A 19384-nucleotide genomic window follows, 5' to 3' on the forward strand; every position below is an offset into this window, starting at 1 on the left:
GTGACATCAGGAAGATCTCCAGTTTGAGTCAATGCCCAGAACATTTAGAGCACCACAGCTGGCCTCATTGTCTCCAGCCTAAAGAGGGGAAATCAGATACCATTCTTGCTAATTGGGGGAGCGAGGTGGTGGGTGAGTAGAGACAGGGGAGAGAAAATGAGGCAACTGAACAAATTGTCATCTTCTTGCACACTAAGTAATCAATGGGCTTTCCACATTTTGATATTTGAAACGAGGATGGGTAGAACAAGGAGTTGTCAGGAGTCTAGGGTTCTACTTGCTCTCTAGGATGATCCTCGACTAATAGCTGATTTTGGCTGAGCAAAGCACAGTATGGCATGGCTTGATATGGTCAAGACAGATTTTGTGACCAGGCCAGTCCTCAGTCAGGTGTATTTGAGTATGTACTCACCCTTCCCTCCCTGACATGAGTGTGTAAATATGGGTGGTTATACCAGGAGGCGTAACTAGGAGAAAGTGGTTTATTTGTTGGGGATAAAGCAAGAAGTGCTTAAGGTGACATAGGTTAAAATTAAGTAGGTTGAGCATTATCATTAGTCCTGAGGGATGAGAAAAAGGAGAGCACCTTGACATCTTGGAGGGGGTGATAAACAATGTGGACCATAAGAGCAGGGTTGGGTATGGAAGAGGGTGAGGCACTTGAAGAAAGAGATGAAGAAGCCTGCAGTTCATCTGCGCTTCTGTCAGTGCCAGAATGGCAATACAATGAAATCTGAATTGTAGATGAATGAATATTGTGGAGGAATATATGAAATGGGGCAGTGATAGTTGATCTGTAGGGGGCAGCAGTAGGAAAGACAAATGAGATGGCAAAGAGATTAATCCCTGAGGAGTTTACAAGATGCGGTTGTCAGAAGTGGAGCACAGGGCAGCCAGCAACGGGTCTTGTGTACCTAGCAAAAGACGCCAAGGGCAGCCCAGAGGGAAGCCATGGGCTCATTTAAGAGGAATTCGAAACTGGGACAATAGTAGGAAAGAAGGTATGCTTTCGTGAAGTTAAACATCCTAACTCATTCCACCGTCAACACCTCTTTGTCCTTTTGTCTATGACATCTTTTAGCAATCTCCACCTATCACTGGCCCTCTATCCAGCTCTACTTGTCCCAACCTCCACCCCCCCCTTAAACCAGCTTATATTTCACCTCTCTTCTATTTTTCCTTAGTTCTGTTGAAGAGTCATACGGACTCGAAACGTTAACTGTGTTCCTCTCCGCAGATGCTGTCAGACCTGCTGAGTTTTTCCAGGTATTTTTATTTTTGTTTTTGTTTTGGATTTCCAGCATGTGCTTTTAACTCATTTAAGAATTGAATTATTAAAAATGAATGAAATATTCTGGATGTGAGAAACCAGAGTACAGTATAAGAAATCATGGTTTATTTGATTTCAAACCACACAAAACTACTTTGTGTGCCCTTAGGGAATCCTGTTCCCTGTCCCTTGTCAATGAGCAAATGGCAGACAACCTTTAACCCAGGTCATGAAATTGGAATTTATTTTTTAAAAAAAGGTTTGGTTGTGTTAGAAAATTGACTTACAATAGCGCGAGAAAATTGTAATTTAAGATATTCGAGCATATATTATGATTTGCTACCACAAGAGGGTAGCAGCCATCCAACTTTACAGATTCTGTACTCAAAATAAAGGAAATTTGAACATTCTTACTATTAGTGAGCACTTGTAATTTTTCTGTCTAACTACCTAAGACACCGTCAGTAATTTTGAGTTCATAAAAATGAGTGTAGTGGATTCTGAATTAAGTTGGAAGGCATCTTCAAACATTTCTGCAGCAATTAGATTTGTGTATATGTCTATATCAGAGATTCCCAAATTTTGTTTGTGTACTCCCTTCCAGACCTACCAGCAGTCCACATACCCAATCAACACACAGGTTTAATATTTTAACCCTTTTAATGCCCAAATGTTATGCAAAATGTACAAATTATAATGTATATACTACTTAAACAATAGCTTAATAGTTTTACTCAAAAATAATGTGACAGATGAGGCTGGTTGTTCAAGAATAGGTGCATAATATTTGGAATGGTAGGTGATAGTTGAGTTTAAGTTCATTTCTACATAAAGGTGCTGGAGATACTTTGATTACTTGTCTTTAGCCTTTGTCCATTTTTCACTATTGTGTCCCGGCAGATATAGTTACAGTGTGATGCATGCAACCAAAAAAACCCGACTTGGTTCTGAGCTCCATTAGACCGGACAGCTGCTGGGCAACTGAAAACACATTATAATGTATGGTAATTGGAACCGAGGGCTCTCTACGTCACTTTCTCTTGTGTATGTGTTCTCATTGGTACATCCTGAAGTAAATTAATTACTTTATGTAATAATTTCCCACTGAATTTCAAAATTTCATCCTATAATACAAATGCTGTAAACAAGTAAACAAAATAATTAACAAAATCCTGCATACCCCCAGTGATGAGTTGCATATAATTCAGCTTGGGATATGGTGCTATTGAAGGATTCTAGTAACTTTTGACCGCTTTACGCACACAACAGTTTTCATTTGTCAGTCGGACTTGAAGCAATTAGATTTTACTTCTATCTAAACCTAGCATACTTTGAGCCAACTGGTTCCATTCCACTCCAGATCTGACAGAGTGAGGGACATGACATGTGCTCCTGTTATACCGTGTGCTGCCTGGAAAGCGAATTCCAGTTGTTGGCTAGTGGGAATACATGGCAGTGGTCTGTTCCTATTTTAAGCGTTAAAGCTTACTGGGTAGCTAGTCCGCTGAGTTTTTTTTTAAATGACTAGCAGTAGAATGCTTATTTGGTTATTTTACTGCTGACGATGCCAATTAAGGTATGCCTTTCCTTTTGAAAGCCTGTGTGTGTCGGGCTCAAAAATGGAATGGATTGTCTAGAACAACAGTCAAAATTTGTGCCAGCAAATTCAAGAGGGTAAACATTTAATGTGCTATGATAAGAGCCCTGGAACTGCCCAGTTGGATCACAATAGTTGTTTCTGAACCTGGACATTCCTAATTTTTGCAAAGCAAGTTATTCTTCTGCAAGGGTCTGATAACGAGACGCATCAATTAATTATCCACAAAATGTGGGGTGATTTATACTGAGTTAACTGGCAGTCTATGCTTGCCATCCGTAAATGCTACATATACACTTTTTACGTTATGGTTCCCTTTTGTTTGGGTGGTGCAAGCAGGACAGTAGATGGCAACATTCCTCTTGAATTCTGTATTAACTTGTTTTTAACATAAGTTACGTCTCCCTACACTAACTGAACAGCAATGTTGCTGGGAGTTTATAATCAAATGGCTGAAACATAATTTAGCTGCATGTATCAAAGGAAATGGCTTCCAACACCAAATTTAAAAATTAAAATGCAAGTGCTGGAAATCTGAAACAAGAACAGAAGTGCACAGCAGGCAGGTAACATTTTGAGTAGAACTGAGGGAGAGTTCAACCTAATGTGTCAGCGACTGACCCACTGTATTTCCAGCATTTACTGTGTTTGTTTTTGCTTCTGTCAACAGTGTGTTAGCTGCAGTAATTAAATACTTGCTGGTTGCCCTTCATTTTGAAGGGATTGCATCTGAATGTGCGATTGTGCTGCTGGCAGGGTGTGTTGATGGAGTGAGTTAGCTACTTGTTAATTCAGCAGTCATGACCATCGACTTTACAGGACAGCATTAATTTTCAAAAAGCAGAATATTGCAGGTGCTGGATATCTGAAATGAAAAATAAAAACAATGCTGGAAATACTGAGCAGGCCAGCAGGATCTGTGGAGAGAAAAATAGAGTCTGTGACCATTCATCAAAACGGGAAAAAGTTAGAGTTTATATTTCATCTCTAACTTTTTTTACTTCGCATGAAAGATCACAGACTTAAAACATGGATCTTTGTTTTGGCTAATGTTGTGAAAAAATATGGTGATAGTATTATTGCCTTCAGTGGATTAGCTGGTATCTAAGATGTTTGCTTTTTTAGTAAGCGATTCATCCCACAAATCATTTTCTGTAGATTTCGAGTAAAGATGACATAAGTTGTGTACCCCTCCTTTCCCACCTTTTTCATCTCTATTAATTGAAATACATACAGTTTGTTAAGGCTAAATATGGCAGTGATTTAGCACCTTCTCCTTTCATGTCAAGGGCATGAAATCCAATCCACCTCAGGTTGATTCCATAAAATTCTCTTCTCTCTGCTAGCTGAAAGACACCTGTGGCAAACACATTGAGCTGTTCTCAAATCAACTCCTTGATGATATCGGCCCCAGTACTATTTTAAATTTGATTCTAAGTTGGCAAGTGCAATGAGAATCAGACCACAAAGATGGTTGGGATTTGGTTGGGGAAGGGAAAGAAGGGTCACAATGGCACTGACCTCCTTGACTTGGAGACTAAGGCATACTGGTAGAAGAAGATTGCCTTTGCAGTTGATTATGCTGTATCTGACAGTGCTTGATACTGAGAATAGATGCCTCGCGTGTCTGTGTATATTGTATACACGCACAATTAATTGGTGGATTTTGTTTTAGCTCTTATGTAGTTGTCCAATAAGAACGGCAGCCTCAACAGCAGTTCCTCAGCCATCAGCAGAAATGTGTTATGCCCCCAATGGCAAAAGTCATTTAATCCAATTTTTAATGGTTATTTTCACTTGCAATGTCCGTATTGATAAGTTTTCAATGCGGAACCCCTTTGTGTTCTTTGCAAGTGCTTTTGGAGTTGCTTTTTGTGTATGCCTAGATCGTCCTGTTCGATTTTAAACACACCACGAAGGTAAGTTTTAAGGATATAAAAGGAGGAGAGGGTGTTGGAGAGATGGATGGATTTAGAGAGAATTTCAGAGAATGGGGCCTGGGCAACTGAAGGTATGACTGCCAATGATGGTGTGAAGGTGGTTGGCTGCCCAAGAGGCTGGAGTCAAAAGAATAAAGAATTCAGGATGGGTCATTAGGTTGGAAGAGTTTACAGAAATGGGGAGGTGGGAAGATAAGGAATGGATTTAAATAAAAGGGATGAGATTTTTAAATACCTCAAAAAGAAGAGGACTGATTGATGAGTGGAAGTTGGAGTGTCATGGGATATGGCTAGCAAAGTTTTGTATAAACTGAAGTATATTGAGGCCAGTGAGAATTGCAGTAGTTGAGTTTAGATATGCCAAAGATGTGGATGTAGTTTCAGTAGCAGAGGGCTGAAACAAGATTGGAGGTAGGTGATGTTAGAGGTAGAAGTAGGTGGTCTTTGTGGTGGAGTGAGGTAGGGTTAGAGACAAAGGCTGATGTGAACAATCCTATAGTTTGTGCCCCATTGTCATGAAATTCTTTTGGAAATGAGGTTTCTAATATTATAGATATACAAAAAAAAATCATTACATTTGGATATACACTAGCACTTTTTGTATTTAAAATATACCCTAACATTATGTTGCCGCTTGGGAGACCTGGAGCTTGATTATGGTGGAGTCCCAGATTGAATGCTGTTAGCTGAAGAAGCTCAACGAAATTAACAATTAATTTTCTGACAACTTCTGTGTCTACAACTCTCAGATTATCTTCATGATTGACAACAAGACTGACAATACAGAGCCAGGCAGGACTTGCTACTTGTCAGCCTCTTAGCTGAAGGACAAGACTAGAAGGGACCTATTAATAAAGAGAGTCATGGCCATTTGAATTTGTATAACATCATTTAAGTAATGTAGGGCTTGAACCAATGAGGTAATGTAAAACAATGATGTTTGAAATGTTCTTTTTGTTCAACTTCACTGCAACTTGACAGAAATTATTTAATGTTGTTTAGCAAATACGGCATGTTACTTCTGTAACAAGTGAAGTTTTGAAATTTTGGCATTGTATAATTTTATATATTGTTGCAATTCGTGTCCTCTTTTGAGAAAGAACTTAAAAGCACCAGCAAAGAGAATGGGAGCATCTGGAAGAGATGTACCATTTGTTTCAAGTTTGGTGGGAGCTGCTGAATGCAAGCTTTGAATTTAAATGCATTTATTTAAGCAGAACATTTCAGTAAGAACGAGTTTTGTGTTAGAGGTACTTGGTGAAGAGGAAATGTAGATTTGTTTAATCTTATCTTTGGTTATATATTTCTTGCTGTTTATTTAAGAACTGACAACCAACTAACATTGGATAGCCTTTCAATATGATATTGTAGGTAAGAACTATTTTTGAAAGATGATGTAATTTTTCCTTGGATTATTGCACTTTATACCAATAACCATGAAGGAAACTTGGGAGGAACTTTTAGGCAAATATTAATACTTGAAGCTATCTTTAGAAAAACTGTTGGAGTTTTTTTAACTTTGTGCAATGCAAGTCAGATAAAGGTGGTGTTCTCTCTCTTTTGCCAGTTTGATATTGTGGCTGGCAGCGATGTGTTGGCCTCACTGAAATCACCTCTGGCTGAATGTAGCTTGCTAACTCCTGACCCTAACTGAGAGAGTGAGAAACAGACATGCTTGCAACTGTGTAACCTCTGACTCCCGACGAGTGACTTTGTGGAAGATCCGTTCAAGATTTTAACATTTCATCTCGTCTAAGGGATCACAGATCCACAATTATTCCCATTGCAGATTTCTTGGAGATTGAATGCAGGTTTTGCTGTCAAGCCATTTCATACTTACCAATAATACAAAAAAAATTTTAAACTTGGCTAGATAAAACTTAGGGATTCCCATTTCTCTACTGGCTACTCTGGATAGGTGCAGAACATCTATATTTGCTATGATACAGATAAATTGTTGGATTAGGAACTGTTAAAAGATCTATATGGCTTCCTGGTCTGCCAATATCAAGAGTTGCCTTGGACTCAATATGTAAGGTGGTTAATTGATCTATCCTTGCTTTCATCAAACATAATTTACATTTTATCCTCCAAAGGTGATACTTTTTTGGTTCATTAGTACTAAAGAATTGTAAATAAAAGCCTCTTTTAACTTTTATCCTACCAGTCTGGATGGTTTTCAGCTCAGGTCACAGATGAAAGGCTAGCTGTGGTTTTGTCCTAATGTAAGTTTAGAATTAACAAGTCAAGGAATAAAGTAAAATTACCTACCTTTTCATGTGCTTTTAATCCTTTGAAGTTTTTTGTTCACATATAATTTTGACTCCTTCCCATTATTTCTTCAGGTGACTGGATTTTGAATTTGTATTTTGAAAAACTATACATTCATTCACTTTGAAACATGATTAACCCTGGAAGCTGCATTTGTTAAAAAGATGGGAGTGCTGGTTTGTGTCTGTGGTTTTTACACAGTACAAAAGCTAGAAGGGAAAGAAGATGGGATAATTCAGTTGTCAAGAGCAAATGCAATTGTGTGGAGGATTATTGTCCCTTTTGGATTTGAACTGAGCTAAATTGCCCTTAAAACAGAAATTACTGTAGGCATTGTTGTAGTGGGCCTGACACAGGATTAAACCTTTTAAAGATGTGCTGTTTGGTGGCTGTAACTGCCTTTTGTGAGTTTTGCCCTCTCCCCACCTGACCTCAGTCAGGCTCCATGTGCATGTGTGCTAACACCACAAAAATGCTCTGAATTATTGGCTATAAGTTGCCAATTTTGCTTGTTTGGATGCTATGAAGAATGAACAATGTTATTTTATTTTGACATTGGGCAGATATTCTGTATCTAACTGTGCGTTGCTTGACCAAGCAAGGTTAGCTACTACTATTGGATCCCCAAGTGTTCCACTTCCCAACAGTACTGTAGATGTTGGTGTAAGCCTCTCAAAATCCCTCAAAAAATGGGGGGTTAACTTGTACGCTGAGTAAGTGAACCATGGGTGTGGGTGGTTGCCATCTTTGTTGTTTGCCTTCCAGGGCCTGCTCTGTGTGCCGTGTCTTAAACTCCCACACACCTTCACAATACAGCCCGTATCGCTTGCTTGATCTCTTGTACCAGTTGTAAGGTACTGGTAAATAAACATGCATCTGTGGGGCAATTAATGTGCATATAGCATGTAGTGACTGAAAAGGGAGGAGTTGACTTATCTGCAGAGTATGTGTAAAAACTTGATTCTTGGGTCTGATTAAAATGGGATCATCTTGTTTGCTGGGTTGGCTTATATGCTGCAACCTATGGTAATTTCTCCATTGCAATTGTTTATTGTTACAAAGAGTGGAAATGCTCGAAATACACAGGGGTTCAACAACATCTAAAAGAGAAAATCAAATAAGACCCTTTCATTAGGTTTCATTTGAAACATTACTATCTTCTCTTTCAGATGCTGGCTGATCCATTGTGCATTTTCTGTTTCAGATTTCCAGCATTTGTGATTTTTCTTTAATATCAATAGAGGATAAACCTCAGTTAAACAAAGACATAAGGTAAATACCTATCTTTACATTCATTTGTGCTTCATATTTGATAATGTTTAGATCTAACCATCCAATAGGGGATCATGAGACACTGACTACTTTGAAGTCCCTCGTAATTCAACATTCTTTTCCCTCTCCTGTCCACAATAGCGTTCCCCTGATGCTCATTGTTAGAAATTTTTTTTTCTTTTTTTGTTGCCATTGGTTCTTTTATTTGTAATTAGGTGAGTTATTACGGGTATGTTATCTCTTCCACTTCTGAGTGTTTTCTTGTCCTTGAGAGAAATCTTTTTGGTCAGTCCAAATTTGTTTTGAGCAGGCAGTGGGTGTGGAAAGTTGAGGACCATGTACCCTGTTGTGGGTGTTTACAGAAATAGGTGGTCATCTCCTTTTGTCTGTCTTGTTATTTAGCAAAGTGCAATTCCAAAACAAGCAGAATATGTTTGTTTTAAACAGTAAATTTTTTGGAGCATTGAGACAAATCATGAGTTGGAACACTTCAATCACTTCTGTGACTTTTTGTTTCATTCAGTTCCTAAGCTCGTCTTTTTTAAAAAAGTACCTGGATCTGCACCTTAAGTGGTGTAAGCTGCAGGGCTATGGGCCGGTTGCAGGAAGGTGGGATTAGAAAGGGCACCTGGGTGTCCTTGGGCTGGCATGGACAAGATGGGCCGAATGGTCTCCTGTGCTGTAACTTTTCTATGGTTCTATTTACCACCACCTATCATGGTGGTCATGTGATACTGTGATAATGGAGTCATTGACTAACTGCAATCAATCTCTGTCAATTGGTTTGCAGCGGATCCAGAGAGGAAGCAAGGAAAAGGCCAGCGGTGGATAGCTTTGCAGCAAATCCAGAGAGGAAGCAAGGAAAAGGCCAGCGGTGGATAGCTTTGGGAACTATAGGTCCAAATTCATTTGTTTCCACTCAAGTTTGCCACTCAGTGGAATCTCAAACTTGGGTGACAAGAAATTCAGCTTGGGCCAAGTTATCAACCATTTCCACCAGCGGAATAGCAAGAGCTATAGAACAATGATTAGCCAAAATTCCTCAGTGATTGATCTGGGCTAGCCGAACTTTTGTTTGATGCCGGCAAAAGAAATAATACTGAACTCGGGTCATGTGACTGTGTTGACCAATCAGAGCAGAGTGATTGGACATAAGTGCACACAAATTTCTCTGAAGCGATGTGCATACTTGCCGGCATGGTGAAAATCCGAGAGAAAGTTGTGTCAGTTTGGGGAGAAAATGAAGTTAATAGAGCAAGTGGAGAAATGTGGCATGAAGCAAACTGCAGATATCATGAAAGAGTGGGAGATTCCGCTATCAAGTTTGCCCACTATTCTAAAAGCCAATGAGAACATCTTGGAACAAACGGGCATTCACTCCAGCAAAGAAAAGGATGAGAACAGCTACCTATCCTGACGTTGAAGAAGCTCTGCTAATGTAGTTCAAGGTAGCCTTAGCAGAGAATGGTCCCATCTCCAGCCCATTTCTGCAGGAAAGGGGAGTCGCCATGGCGAAGAAGCTGGGACCCATAGAGTTCACTGGCAGCAACGGATGGCTGGACTGATTTGAGACAAGGTACGACATCGTCTTCGGCTCAGTAAGCGGTGAGGATGTTGCCATTATGGCAGCAGTGACAGCTGATTGACTCCAAAATGGTCTTATCCACAGCTTAAACAAGTATGCACGAAGAGACGTTTTGGATGGTGAAGGAAGTCACAATCGCAAACTGCACCAACCACACTTTGTTCAAACAGGTGCAGCTGCGAATGAGGAAGAGCAGGGTGATGCGAAATAACCCAATGACAAGACATTTTTTGCTCTTCATTTGGAGATTCTGGCAGAGACAACCATGGAAGCTTACGTGGAGTTGGGCGATGTCATATGATGCATGATGGAACTGACAGATTATGTCATCGTAGGTGCATTATGTTCTTCAGTCGAGGAGGCCAATGACCCTGGAGATTCCAATGAGTGTTTGCCTGGCCAATAGTGTGAAAGCTGTAGAGATGCTCCAAGTGTTTTCATGCTGTAGTGCGAAATCTAGAAACATGTTTGACTGTATTAACAACATGGCGGACTGTATCAGTCTGAAACGCTAAGCAGAGAAAGATTAGAGTTTTACCAGTGCTAAATCCAAGACCAGCACAATTTAAAGTATGTATTGTTATGAAAGCTAGACTTACCTTGGAGGCAAGAGCAGAAGTTGGGAACTCCAAGTCCTGACAGACTTCAGAGTTTTCACACATGCGCAGAGACCGGACTGCACATGTTGAGTGTAAGTACTTTGTGCCCAGCATGCCTGTGCAGGAAGGGAAAACAGTGTGAAAACCAGAATCATGTGACCAGGAGTGGAGTGCCATTGAGGATAAGAGAAAGGTCCCAGTAAGTTAAAAGCGAGGAGAAGAGAAAGATGCTTCAAGCAGGAAAAGGGCTGTGGTTAGCACACTTTTTTTTTAAGCGAAGAGGGCTCAGAAGAAGCCTGGCAATTGAACAGGGCTTGGGTGAAGTCCTGAAGATCCAAGAAGGCAGCAGAAGGCTGGTGACTCCATGCTACGGCCCTTGGGCGAAGGTACAGTACTCCATTAGAGCAGTAGTTTTCAGCTCAGTGCAGTCAAAGCTGTTGAGTTGGTGCTCGAGTACAAACTTGGAAACCCAGGAATCTCGTGAGTCGAGATTGAAACCCAGCAAGGTTGGCTGTCTTTGATGCCGTCAGAGTTGGAGTGACTTTTGGAGAGAGTTCCTAGGTTAGATCTTTGAAGCCGAAGACTGGAATCCCTTAAGTGAGAGAGAGAGTTTCTGAGAGATTGGTTGACTTGGTGTTTACAGACATCTTGGTCACATTGTGCAGTGTGGTGTGTTCGACCACAGTTTGCCTGTTAATTCACATGTACCTCATATTTACCCTGAATGTTAGCATATAAGACAGATATTGTAAATTGTTTTATATTTCTGTCTTGTCTAATAAAATTTATTTTTGTTTATTCAAAACCTGGGAAATCTTGTGGCTTTATTCTCTGAGCAAGTGTCTTGAATCTCAAACTTTGTCTAGTTTAAACAAAATGTTATTGTCCCTAACTGGATCTGAGCAAAAACCGGGGTGTCTGGCCTAGGATCATAACAGCGTGAACACAAGATTTTTTCACTTTATTTTAACTTTCTTAACTTTTATTTGGCATTTGAATTTGAAAAACAAAGTAATACAGCAAGAATTAGAGTTTGTAGGCATGTTGGGTTACCTAGAGGTGTATTCATGTGGCAAACTGGGCCTCCTCGGCTAGCATGAAGCTCTGCTTAACCCGAATTTGAAGTCTGCTCCCCTGGGATTTGACTTATCGAGTGTTTACTATATTTGCTGCATGTTACTCATACCATATCCCAAATTATTATTTTCTAGGAGAAATCTATCATCTTTGCATTTAAATAAACCAATGTTATCAGCTGACACTGCCTCTTTAGGGAGTGAGTTCTATAGATTAATCATTTGCTCACTGATGTGAAGTGCATTGCAATTGCAGTCTAATTTGAATACCTCTGCCCACATTAGGGCAGAAATATTTTGTGACCTGTCACTTCTCCTAGTATTCTCTTCTCTTCACTGCAAACTGCCTTCTTAACCCAGCCTCCACTGCCTTGGCCACCCTGAATTCTGACAAATATGAAGATCTCATGGATATTTTTGACACAAAGATTGACACCGTCCATTTAGCTGCTTTTGCCACTTCCTTTTTATCTGGCCCACTAAACCAAACATCCCCTCGGGTTCCTTTCCTGCCCTAGCCCACATTTCTCATCTTTCACTAGATTTCTTCCTATCTCCCATTGTGCTCTCTGAGTTCAACTTGTCCACAAGACCCACTTCCTGCTCCTTTGACCCTCCCCACCAAGCTGTTGACCACTCGGCTCCTCTTCCTGGCTCTCATATTAGCTGATGTGTTAATGGTTCCCTTTCTTCGGGTGCTGTTCCACTCCTGTTCAAACCTATTGCTTTTACCCCTCATGGCTGATCTGATAGTAAGCTCAACTCCACTTTCCTGCCTAAACCCAGATTTCCGCCCTGCTACAGTACTGAAACTGCCCTTATAAGAGTCACAGTTGATTTTCTATGGAACTGTGACCATGTTAAGCTACCCTTCCTCATCTTTCTCGGCCAGTCTGCAGCCTTCAACACGATTGACCATGCCACTCTTCTCAAACACCCCTCTTCAATCATCTAGAAAAGTGGGACTGCTTTTGCCTGATTCCTTTCTTATCTATCCAGTTTTAACCAGATTTACCTGGAAGGGCTTCTCTCCTCATTCCCACACTATTGCTTTTGCTGTAGTCCCAAGGATTTATCATTGATCTCTTCACTTTCTCTTCTGCATGTACATGCTGCCCCTTGCCAGCATCATGTGAAAATGTGATTTTGGAATTCGCATGTATACTGATGACATTTGATTATATCTCACCACCACCTCTCTTCCCCTCCATTGTCTGCTTTGTTACACTCTTTATCTGACATTGAATGAGCAGGAATTTCCTCCAGGTTGGGAAGACCAGTATTCATTATCTTCGGCCTCTGCCAAAAACTCCATTCCCTGGCCACTAATTTCATTCCTTCTCAGTGATTGTTGTCTGATGCTGAACCAGACTGTTCACAGCCTTGGTGTTGTGTTAGACCCCCGAGATGAGCTTCTGACTACACATCTGCCCCATTACAAAGACTTGTCAGTTTACACTTCTACAATGTTGCCCAGCTCCTCCACTACCTCAGCTCATCTGCTAAAACCCTCACCCCTGCCTTTGTGACCTTTAGATTTGTTTATTCCAATACCCTCCTGGCCTCCCTCACTTCCATCCTATACTTGTGCTCATCTAAAACCCTGCTTAACTTCATCCATCACCTCTGTGTTTGCTGACCTGCATTGGCTCCTGTTCTGGCAGTGCCTCAATTTTAAAATTATCATTCTTGTTTGTAAATCCCTCCAAGGCCTTGTCCTTCCCTATCTCTTTAAACACTGCCAACTTTGAGATCTCTGTGGTCTTCCAGTTCCAGCCTCTTGCACATCCTCAATTTTAATTGCTCCACCATTGGCTGCCATACTTTCACTGCTGAGGCCCTACGCCTCTCCATCTCTTTACATCTTTCCCCTCCTTTATGATGTTTCTTAAAACCTACCTCTCTGATCAAACTTTTGGGCATTATCCTGATGTCTTCTTCTGAGGCTCACTGTCAAATTTTAATTAATAACATTCTTGTGAAGTGCCTTGGGATGTTTTGCTACATTTATGGCACAACCTTTGTTACAATCCCAAAGATATCGGGCCCTTCAAAACTGTGTTACAGCTCATTGATTTTTGTATTCCTGTCTGCTGGAGTTATGCTGGGAACTGGTGCACCTTTGGCAGAAAATCTTAGCTGCTATGTTTTATTAAATTATTTCAGTTTCATAAATGTAGCAACCATTGCCTCCTATCTTTTTCCATAGAGATTTACTGCCATGTAGCTTGCATGGTTGTCAGAGGCAGTATAATGTCTGCAAATGCTGAAGTCGATCAGCATCACAAATGAGGCATTGTTCCAGAAGACAGTTATGGTGCCGTAAGAAGACTCTGACTGAGAACATGATGGCTTTCAGAAAGTCTATAAATGAAACATAAAATGTTTGATTGACAGGTTGTGAAATGCAGTTGTGGTTCCCTTGTGAATATTGAGATTGAAGGACTTCCCTTGGGGCCGGGGTGGAGATGTAAGTGATCACTTATTGAATCATTGATCAATCCAGAGGTCTCTGAGCACTGGGTTAGGTTACATAGTTCATAAATAATGTAATAAATTCATATGGCTCTGACATTTCCCACGAAACCTATCAGAACCAGCTGAAGCAATGAAGGATAGCCCTTATGCTTAAGATGCAATCATCTTTTAGAATGAAGTCAATAAGGTTTGTACAATAGAAGACACGTCTAGCCATCTTGTCTGATTTTTCTTTTTTTTAACTTTTTGACCAAATATTTGTCTTGGTTGTTGCAAACCTTGGGATTCAATGTGTACAACACACGTTTTCCACATTGGTAAATTAGCCAAAAATCAATGGCTACATGTAGCATTTTAATGTGTTCAGTAAAATAAATCATGATTAAGTGCTGTAATAAGTATAGACTGCACTTGTTGGATGAAACTAACCCATGTTGTTCGCCAGTTAATATATCAGACAAGATGCAGCTGAATGGGGAAAAACTGCCTGTTTATTTTAAAAAAAGGTTAAAAACAGCATTTAGAACTGCAGCTAGGATTTATTGTACTGAGTGTTTTGACATTTTAGCATTTATTGAAGTATTCTCACTCCATGGACACAGTTCACCTTTTAACTTATTAAATAATGCAATATTTTTATATTCTCAAACTTTTAATCTATTGTGCAGCCCTGTTCCATTTAAGTCTTTGTCATAGAAGGGTTGTACAAATTATTTCCCTTGAGTGTATTAAACACTCAAATGGAAATTTGTAACGAGAGGAAATTTTGAAAAAAAATAGTAGTAATGTTCGAAAATACAGTTCTTATTGTATTTTTTCAATCTGTGGCGTGCTGCCTATGAAAAGTACTAACCTCAGTAATTAAACATCAGAGGACTGTAGTGTTTGAACTATTGCCCAATTACATCACCCTTTGCAGACTACTGCCTTTAAGATATAGGCACTTCTGTTGAGGCCAATAATGCTAATATTACACTTACTTGCAGGGTTGACTGATGATGTTTCAGCGTTGCAGTCTGATGACTTTATTACACCCGGGAGGCTATTCTGAGAGCAAGTACCGCTCTGTGTCCGTTTTTCAAAACAAAAATCGGTCCCTTTGTGTATACCTGTGGGTTGCTTTCACCTTCCTGTTAATGAGTGAAGCACCGTGGACAGCTGCTGACGTAATGGAAATAAAACGAGAGCTACCCTATATAAGGTCATCTGTTGGTAAAATTGAAATTTATCTTGCCAAAGCAGTGCATTACAGCTTGTGTCAGAAAGATGTTTGTGCCAGCATATAAATAAAATATCTCCCTTGCCTCTTGTAAATGTATTCGAGCCCATAATGTTGGAGACCATGTCCCAGCATGGTACATTACATTTAGTTGTACTGTCTGGATAACTTTAATATTACAAGTGCATTGCAGCTTATGATATCTGAAAATACATCTTTGTATTATGGGATCCTCCATTATGTTTTAATCAGAAAATAAAAATTCTGATATTGGTATTGCAGGGCACCATTTTCCTGTCACCGTTAATTTTCCTTCCTCTCTGTGCTTCGGGATGGAGTAACAAGCCATTGTAGACAATAGAAGTAGAGTAAATAAGTGAGAAGTACGAACGGGGGGAGGGGGGGATTTGAAGTGGGGGAGGGTGGGTGTTGTGTGTGTTGGGAGAGGGTGGTGAGAACATAAGCATGCAACAGATTGGAAAACGTATTGTCATTCCTTCACTGTCACAGGGTCAAATTCCTGAACCCCCCCCCCCCCCCCCCCCCCCCCCCCCCGCCCCCACTCCAAACAGCACTGTGGGTGTGAATACAGCACATGGACTGCAGCGGTTCAAGAAGGCAGCTCACTACAATTCTCAAGGACAATTAGGGATGGGCAATAAATGCTGGCTGAGCCAGCGATGTCCACATCCCTTAAATGAATATAAAAAGAAACAGTGATGAGAGAGAAGACAGCATGAGTAAACATATCAGACTGGGGAGCGGGAGAGAGGGGGAAGGAGAAATCAAGGAACAAGAAATGTGGAGGAAGGTACTGCAGCCTGAATTAATTGAGGCCAGCTGTTTTATTTTTTATTCGTATTTCTATGTAAGCATTTACCAGACCACTACTCATTTTATTGGACTGAATCCAGGAAATAATTAGTGAATGTCTGATCACCTACATAGGACCGCATTTGATCAAAAAAATAGAGCTGGTAGGGGAAATAATGTAAACTGATATTTTCCATTTTCATGTCTTATTAAATTTAGATTCTGTCTAATCAGGGACATATTATGGCATAACTTGGTCATAGCTTCTAAAATCATGTATGTTTAACTCCTTTTGTAGTCAGAGTGGTTCTCCAAATGCATGATAGTGGTTGTGTGTCACAGTTCACTTGGAGTCCAAGTTGCTCTGGGGAAGGCAGTGGCACAGTGGTATTGCCACTAGACTAGTAACCCAGAGACCCAGGGTAATGCTTTGGGGACCCAGGTTTGAATCCCACCATAGTGGATAGAAATTTGAAATTATATGTCTAATGAGGACCATGAAATCATCAAAATAAAAGCAAAATGTTGGAAATCTGAAATAAAAGCAACAAAATGATGGAAAACCTCTGGTCTACCAGCATCTGTGGAGAGACAAACAGTTAACGTTTTGAGTCTGTATGATTCTTCAGAGCTCTGAAAAGACTTGAAACGTTAACTGTTTCTCATTTTCTGTTTTTATACCATGAAACCATTGTCGTTTGTCATAAAAGCCCATTTGGTTCATTAATATCCTATTAGGAAAGGAAATCTGCCATCCTTACCTGATCTGGCTTACGTGTGATTCCAAACCCACAGCAATGTGGATGACTCCTAAATGGCCCAGCCTAGCAAGTCTTTCACACACACAAACAAAAAATGCTGGAAAAACTCAGCAGGTCTGACAGCACCTGTGGAGAGAGCTCTGAAGAAGTCATACAGACTCGAAACGTTAACTCTGTCTTTCTATCCACACATGCTGTCAGACCTGCTGAATTTTTCCAACATTTTTTATTTTTGTTTCAGATTTCCGACATTGCAGTATTTTGCCTTTAGCAATCACTCAGTTGTATTAAGCCGCTATAAAGTCAATAAGGAATGAAGCTGGGTGGACCACCTGTCATCATCTTAAGCATTGGAAACGACAACGGCAAACTCAGGCCTGCTGACCCTGCAAGGTCCTCCTTAGTAACATCTGGGGGCTTGTGCCAAAATTGGGAGAGCTTGACTAATCAGTCAAGCAATGGTCTGACATAGTCATCCTCATGGAATCATACCATATAGACAACGTCCCAGGCATCACCAACACCATCCCTGGGTATGCCCTGTCCCACCGGCAGGATAGACCCTGCAAAGGTGGTGGCACAGTGGTATACAGTCAGGATTCCTCAACATCCACTCCACATCCCAAGACGTCTCATGCATCAGATCAAACAAGGGCAAGGAAACCTCCTGCTGATTACCATGTACAACCCTCACCCCTCTCAGCTGATGAATCAATGTTGAACACCATTTGGAGGAAGCACTGAGGGTGACAAGGATGCAGAATGCACTAGGTGGAAGACTTCAATGCAAGATAAATCCAACCCGACCAATTACTGCTTCATCAGTCCACTGTCAATCATCAGTAAAGTGATGGAAAAGGTCATCAACTGTGTTATCAAGTGGTACTTGCTTGGCAATAACCTGCTTACTGATGCTCGGTTGGGTTCCACCAGGGTCAACCAGCTTCTGACCTCATTACAGCCTTGGTTCAAACATGGACTAAAGAGCTGAACTCCAGAGCTGAGGTGAGAGTGACTGCCCTTGACTTCAAGGCAGCATTGGACCGAGAGTGGCATCAAGGAACCCTAGAAAAACTGGAGTCAATGGGAATCAGGGAATACTCTGATGGTTGGAGTCATACCTAGCACAAAGGAAGATGGTTGTGGTTGTTGGAGTTCAATCATCTCAATTCCAGGACATCACTGCAGGAGGTCCTCAAGGTAGTGTCCTAGGCCCAACCATCTTCATTTGCTTCATCAATAACCATCCTTCCATTATAAGGTCAGAAGTGGGGATGTTCGTTGATGATTGCACAATCTTCCCCACCATTCGTGATGACTCATACTGAAGCAGCCCATGTCCAAATGCAGCAAGGCCTGGACAATGTCCAAGTGGCAGGTAACATTTGTGCCACATGTGCCAGGCAATGACCATCGCCAACAAGAGAGAATCTAACTATCACCCCTTGACATCCATTGGGATTACCATATCTGAATCCCCCACTATCAACATCATCTTGGTGGTTACCATTGACCAGAAACTGAATTGAACTAGACATATAAATACTGTGGCTACAAGAGCAGGCCTGAGGCAGAGAATCCTGCAGTGAATAACTCTCACCTCCTGACTTCCCAAAGCCTGTCCACCATCTACAAGGCACAGTTCCGACAACACTCAAGAAGCTTGACCCTATCCAGGACAAAGCTGCCCTCTTGATTGTCAACCCATCCATAAACATTCACTCCTCCACCACATATTGGCAGTGGTGTGTACCATCTACAAAATGTGCTGCAGCAAGTCACCAAGGCTCCTTAGACAGCACCTTCCAAACCCATGATTGCTACAATCTAGAAGGACAAGGGCAGCAGATACATGGGAACACCACCTGGAAATTCCCATCCAAGCCTCTCACAGTCCTGACTTGGAAATATATTGCCGTTCCTTCACTGTTGCGAGGTCAAAATCCTGGAACTCCCTCCCTTTAAAAGCTCTGTGGGTGTACCTACATCACAGGACTGCAGTGGTTCAAAAGGCAGCTGACCACCACCTTCTCAAGGATAATGAGGGATGGGTAATAAATGCTGGCCTAGCCAGCGATGCCCACATCCTATGAATGAACTTTAAAAAATGTGCACTTTTACACATGATGTAGCCTGGAGCTATGGATAGTGATGGTAGAAGTTCCAACTTTCTTTGTGACATGGCTGACCAGAAATCTCTCCTCATCTGCCTCCCATTGGCGTGTGTTGGAAGGATTTAGAAGTTAATATTCAACCTGTTTGGCCACGTTAATAACACACCTTCCTTAGCCATCAAGCTCTGAGGTGGGATTTGAACCCAGCGCTTCTGGCTCAGCGTCAGGGGTGCTACAAACTGTGCCACAAGATCTCCTCTCCAAAAGTATACCTGCTTCTAAATGAAGCTTTATACTGTATTTTGGAGAAAAAAATCATGCTTTTAATTTTATGTTCTGAGTTTTCAAAACTTCAAACACTAGATTCAACCAAGAAAAGTTGTCCCGGC

General features: G+C 40.9%; 1 protein-coding gene across 3 annotated transcripts in view; it reads left to right on the plus strand.

The window, feature by feature from the left end:
* cfdp1 (craniofacial development protein 1) overlaps positions 1-19384 on the plus strand; it is a 198085-nt gene that overhangs the window by 23796 nt on the left and 154905 nt on the right. The window contains exon 5 of one of the 3 annotated variants that reach the window (XM_078544211.1): positions 9141-11339. The exons of the other annotated variants lie outside the window; for them this stretch is intronic. Coding sequence (XP_078400337.1) covers positions 9141-9378 — 238 coding nt within the window. The 3' untranslated portion in view covers positions 9379-11339. Of the gene's footprint in view, positions 1-9140; positions 11340-19384 lie in introns of those variants that run through there. 3 annotated transcript variants of the gene reach the window in all.

Source organism: Cetorhinus maximus, chromosome 6 (genome assembly GCF_964194155.1).
Source record: "Cetorhinus maximus chromosome 6, sCetMax3.hap1.1, whole genome shotgun sequence".
NCBI lineage: Eukaryota > Metazoa > Chordata > Chondrichthyes > Lamniformes > Cetorhinidae > Cetorhinus > Cetorhinus maximus.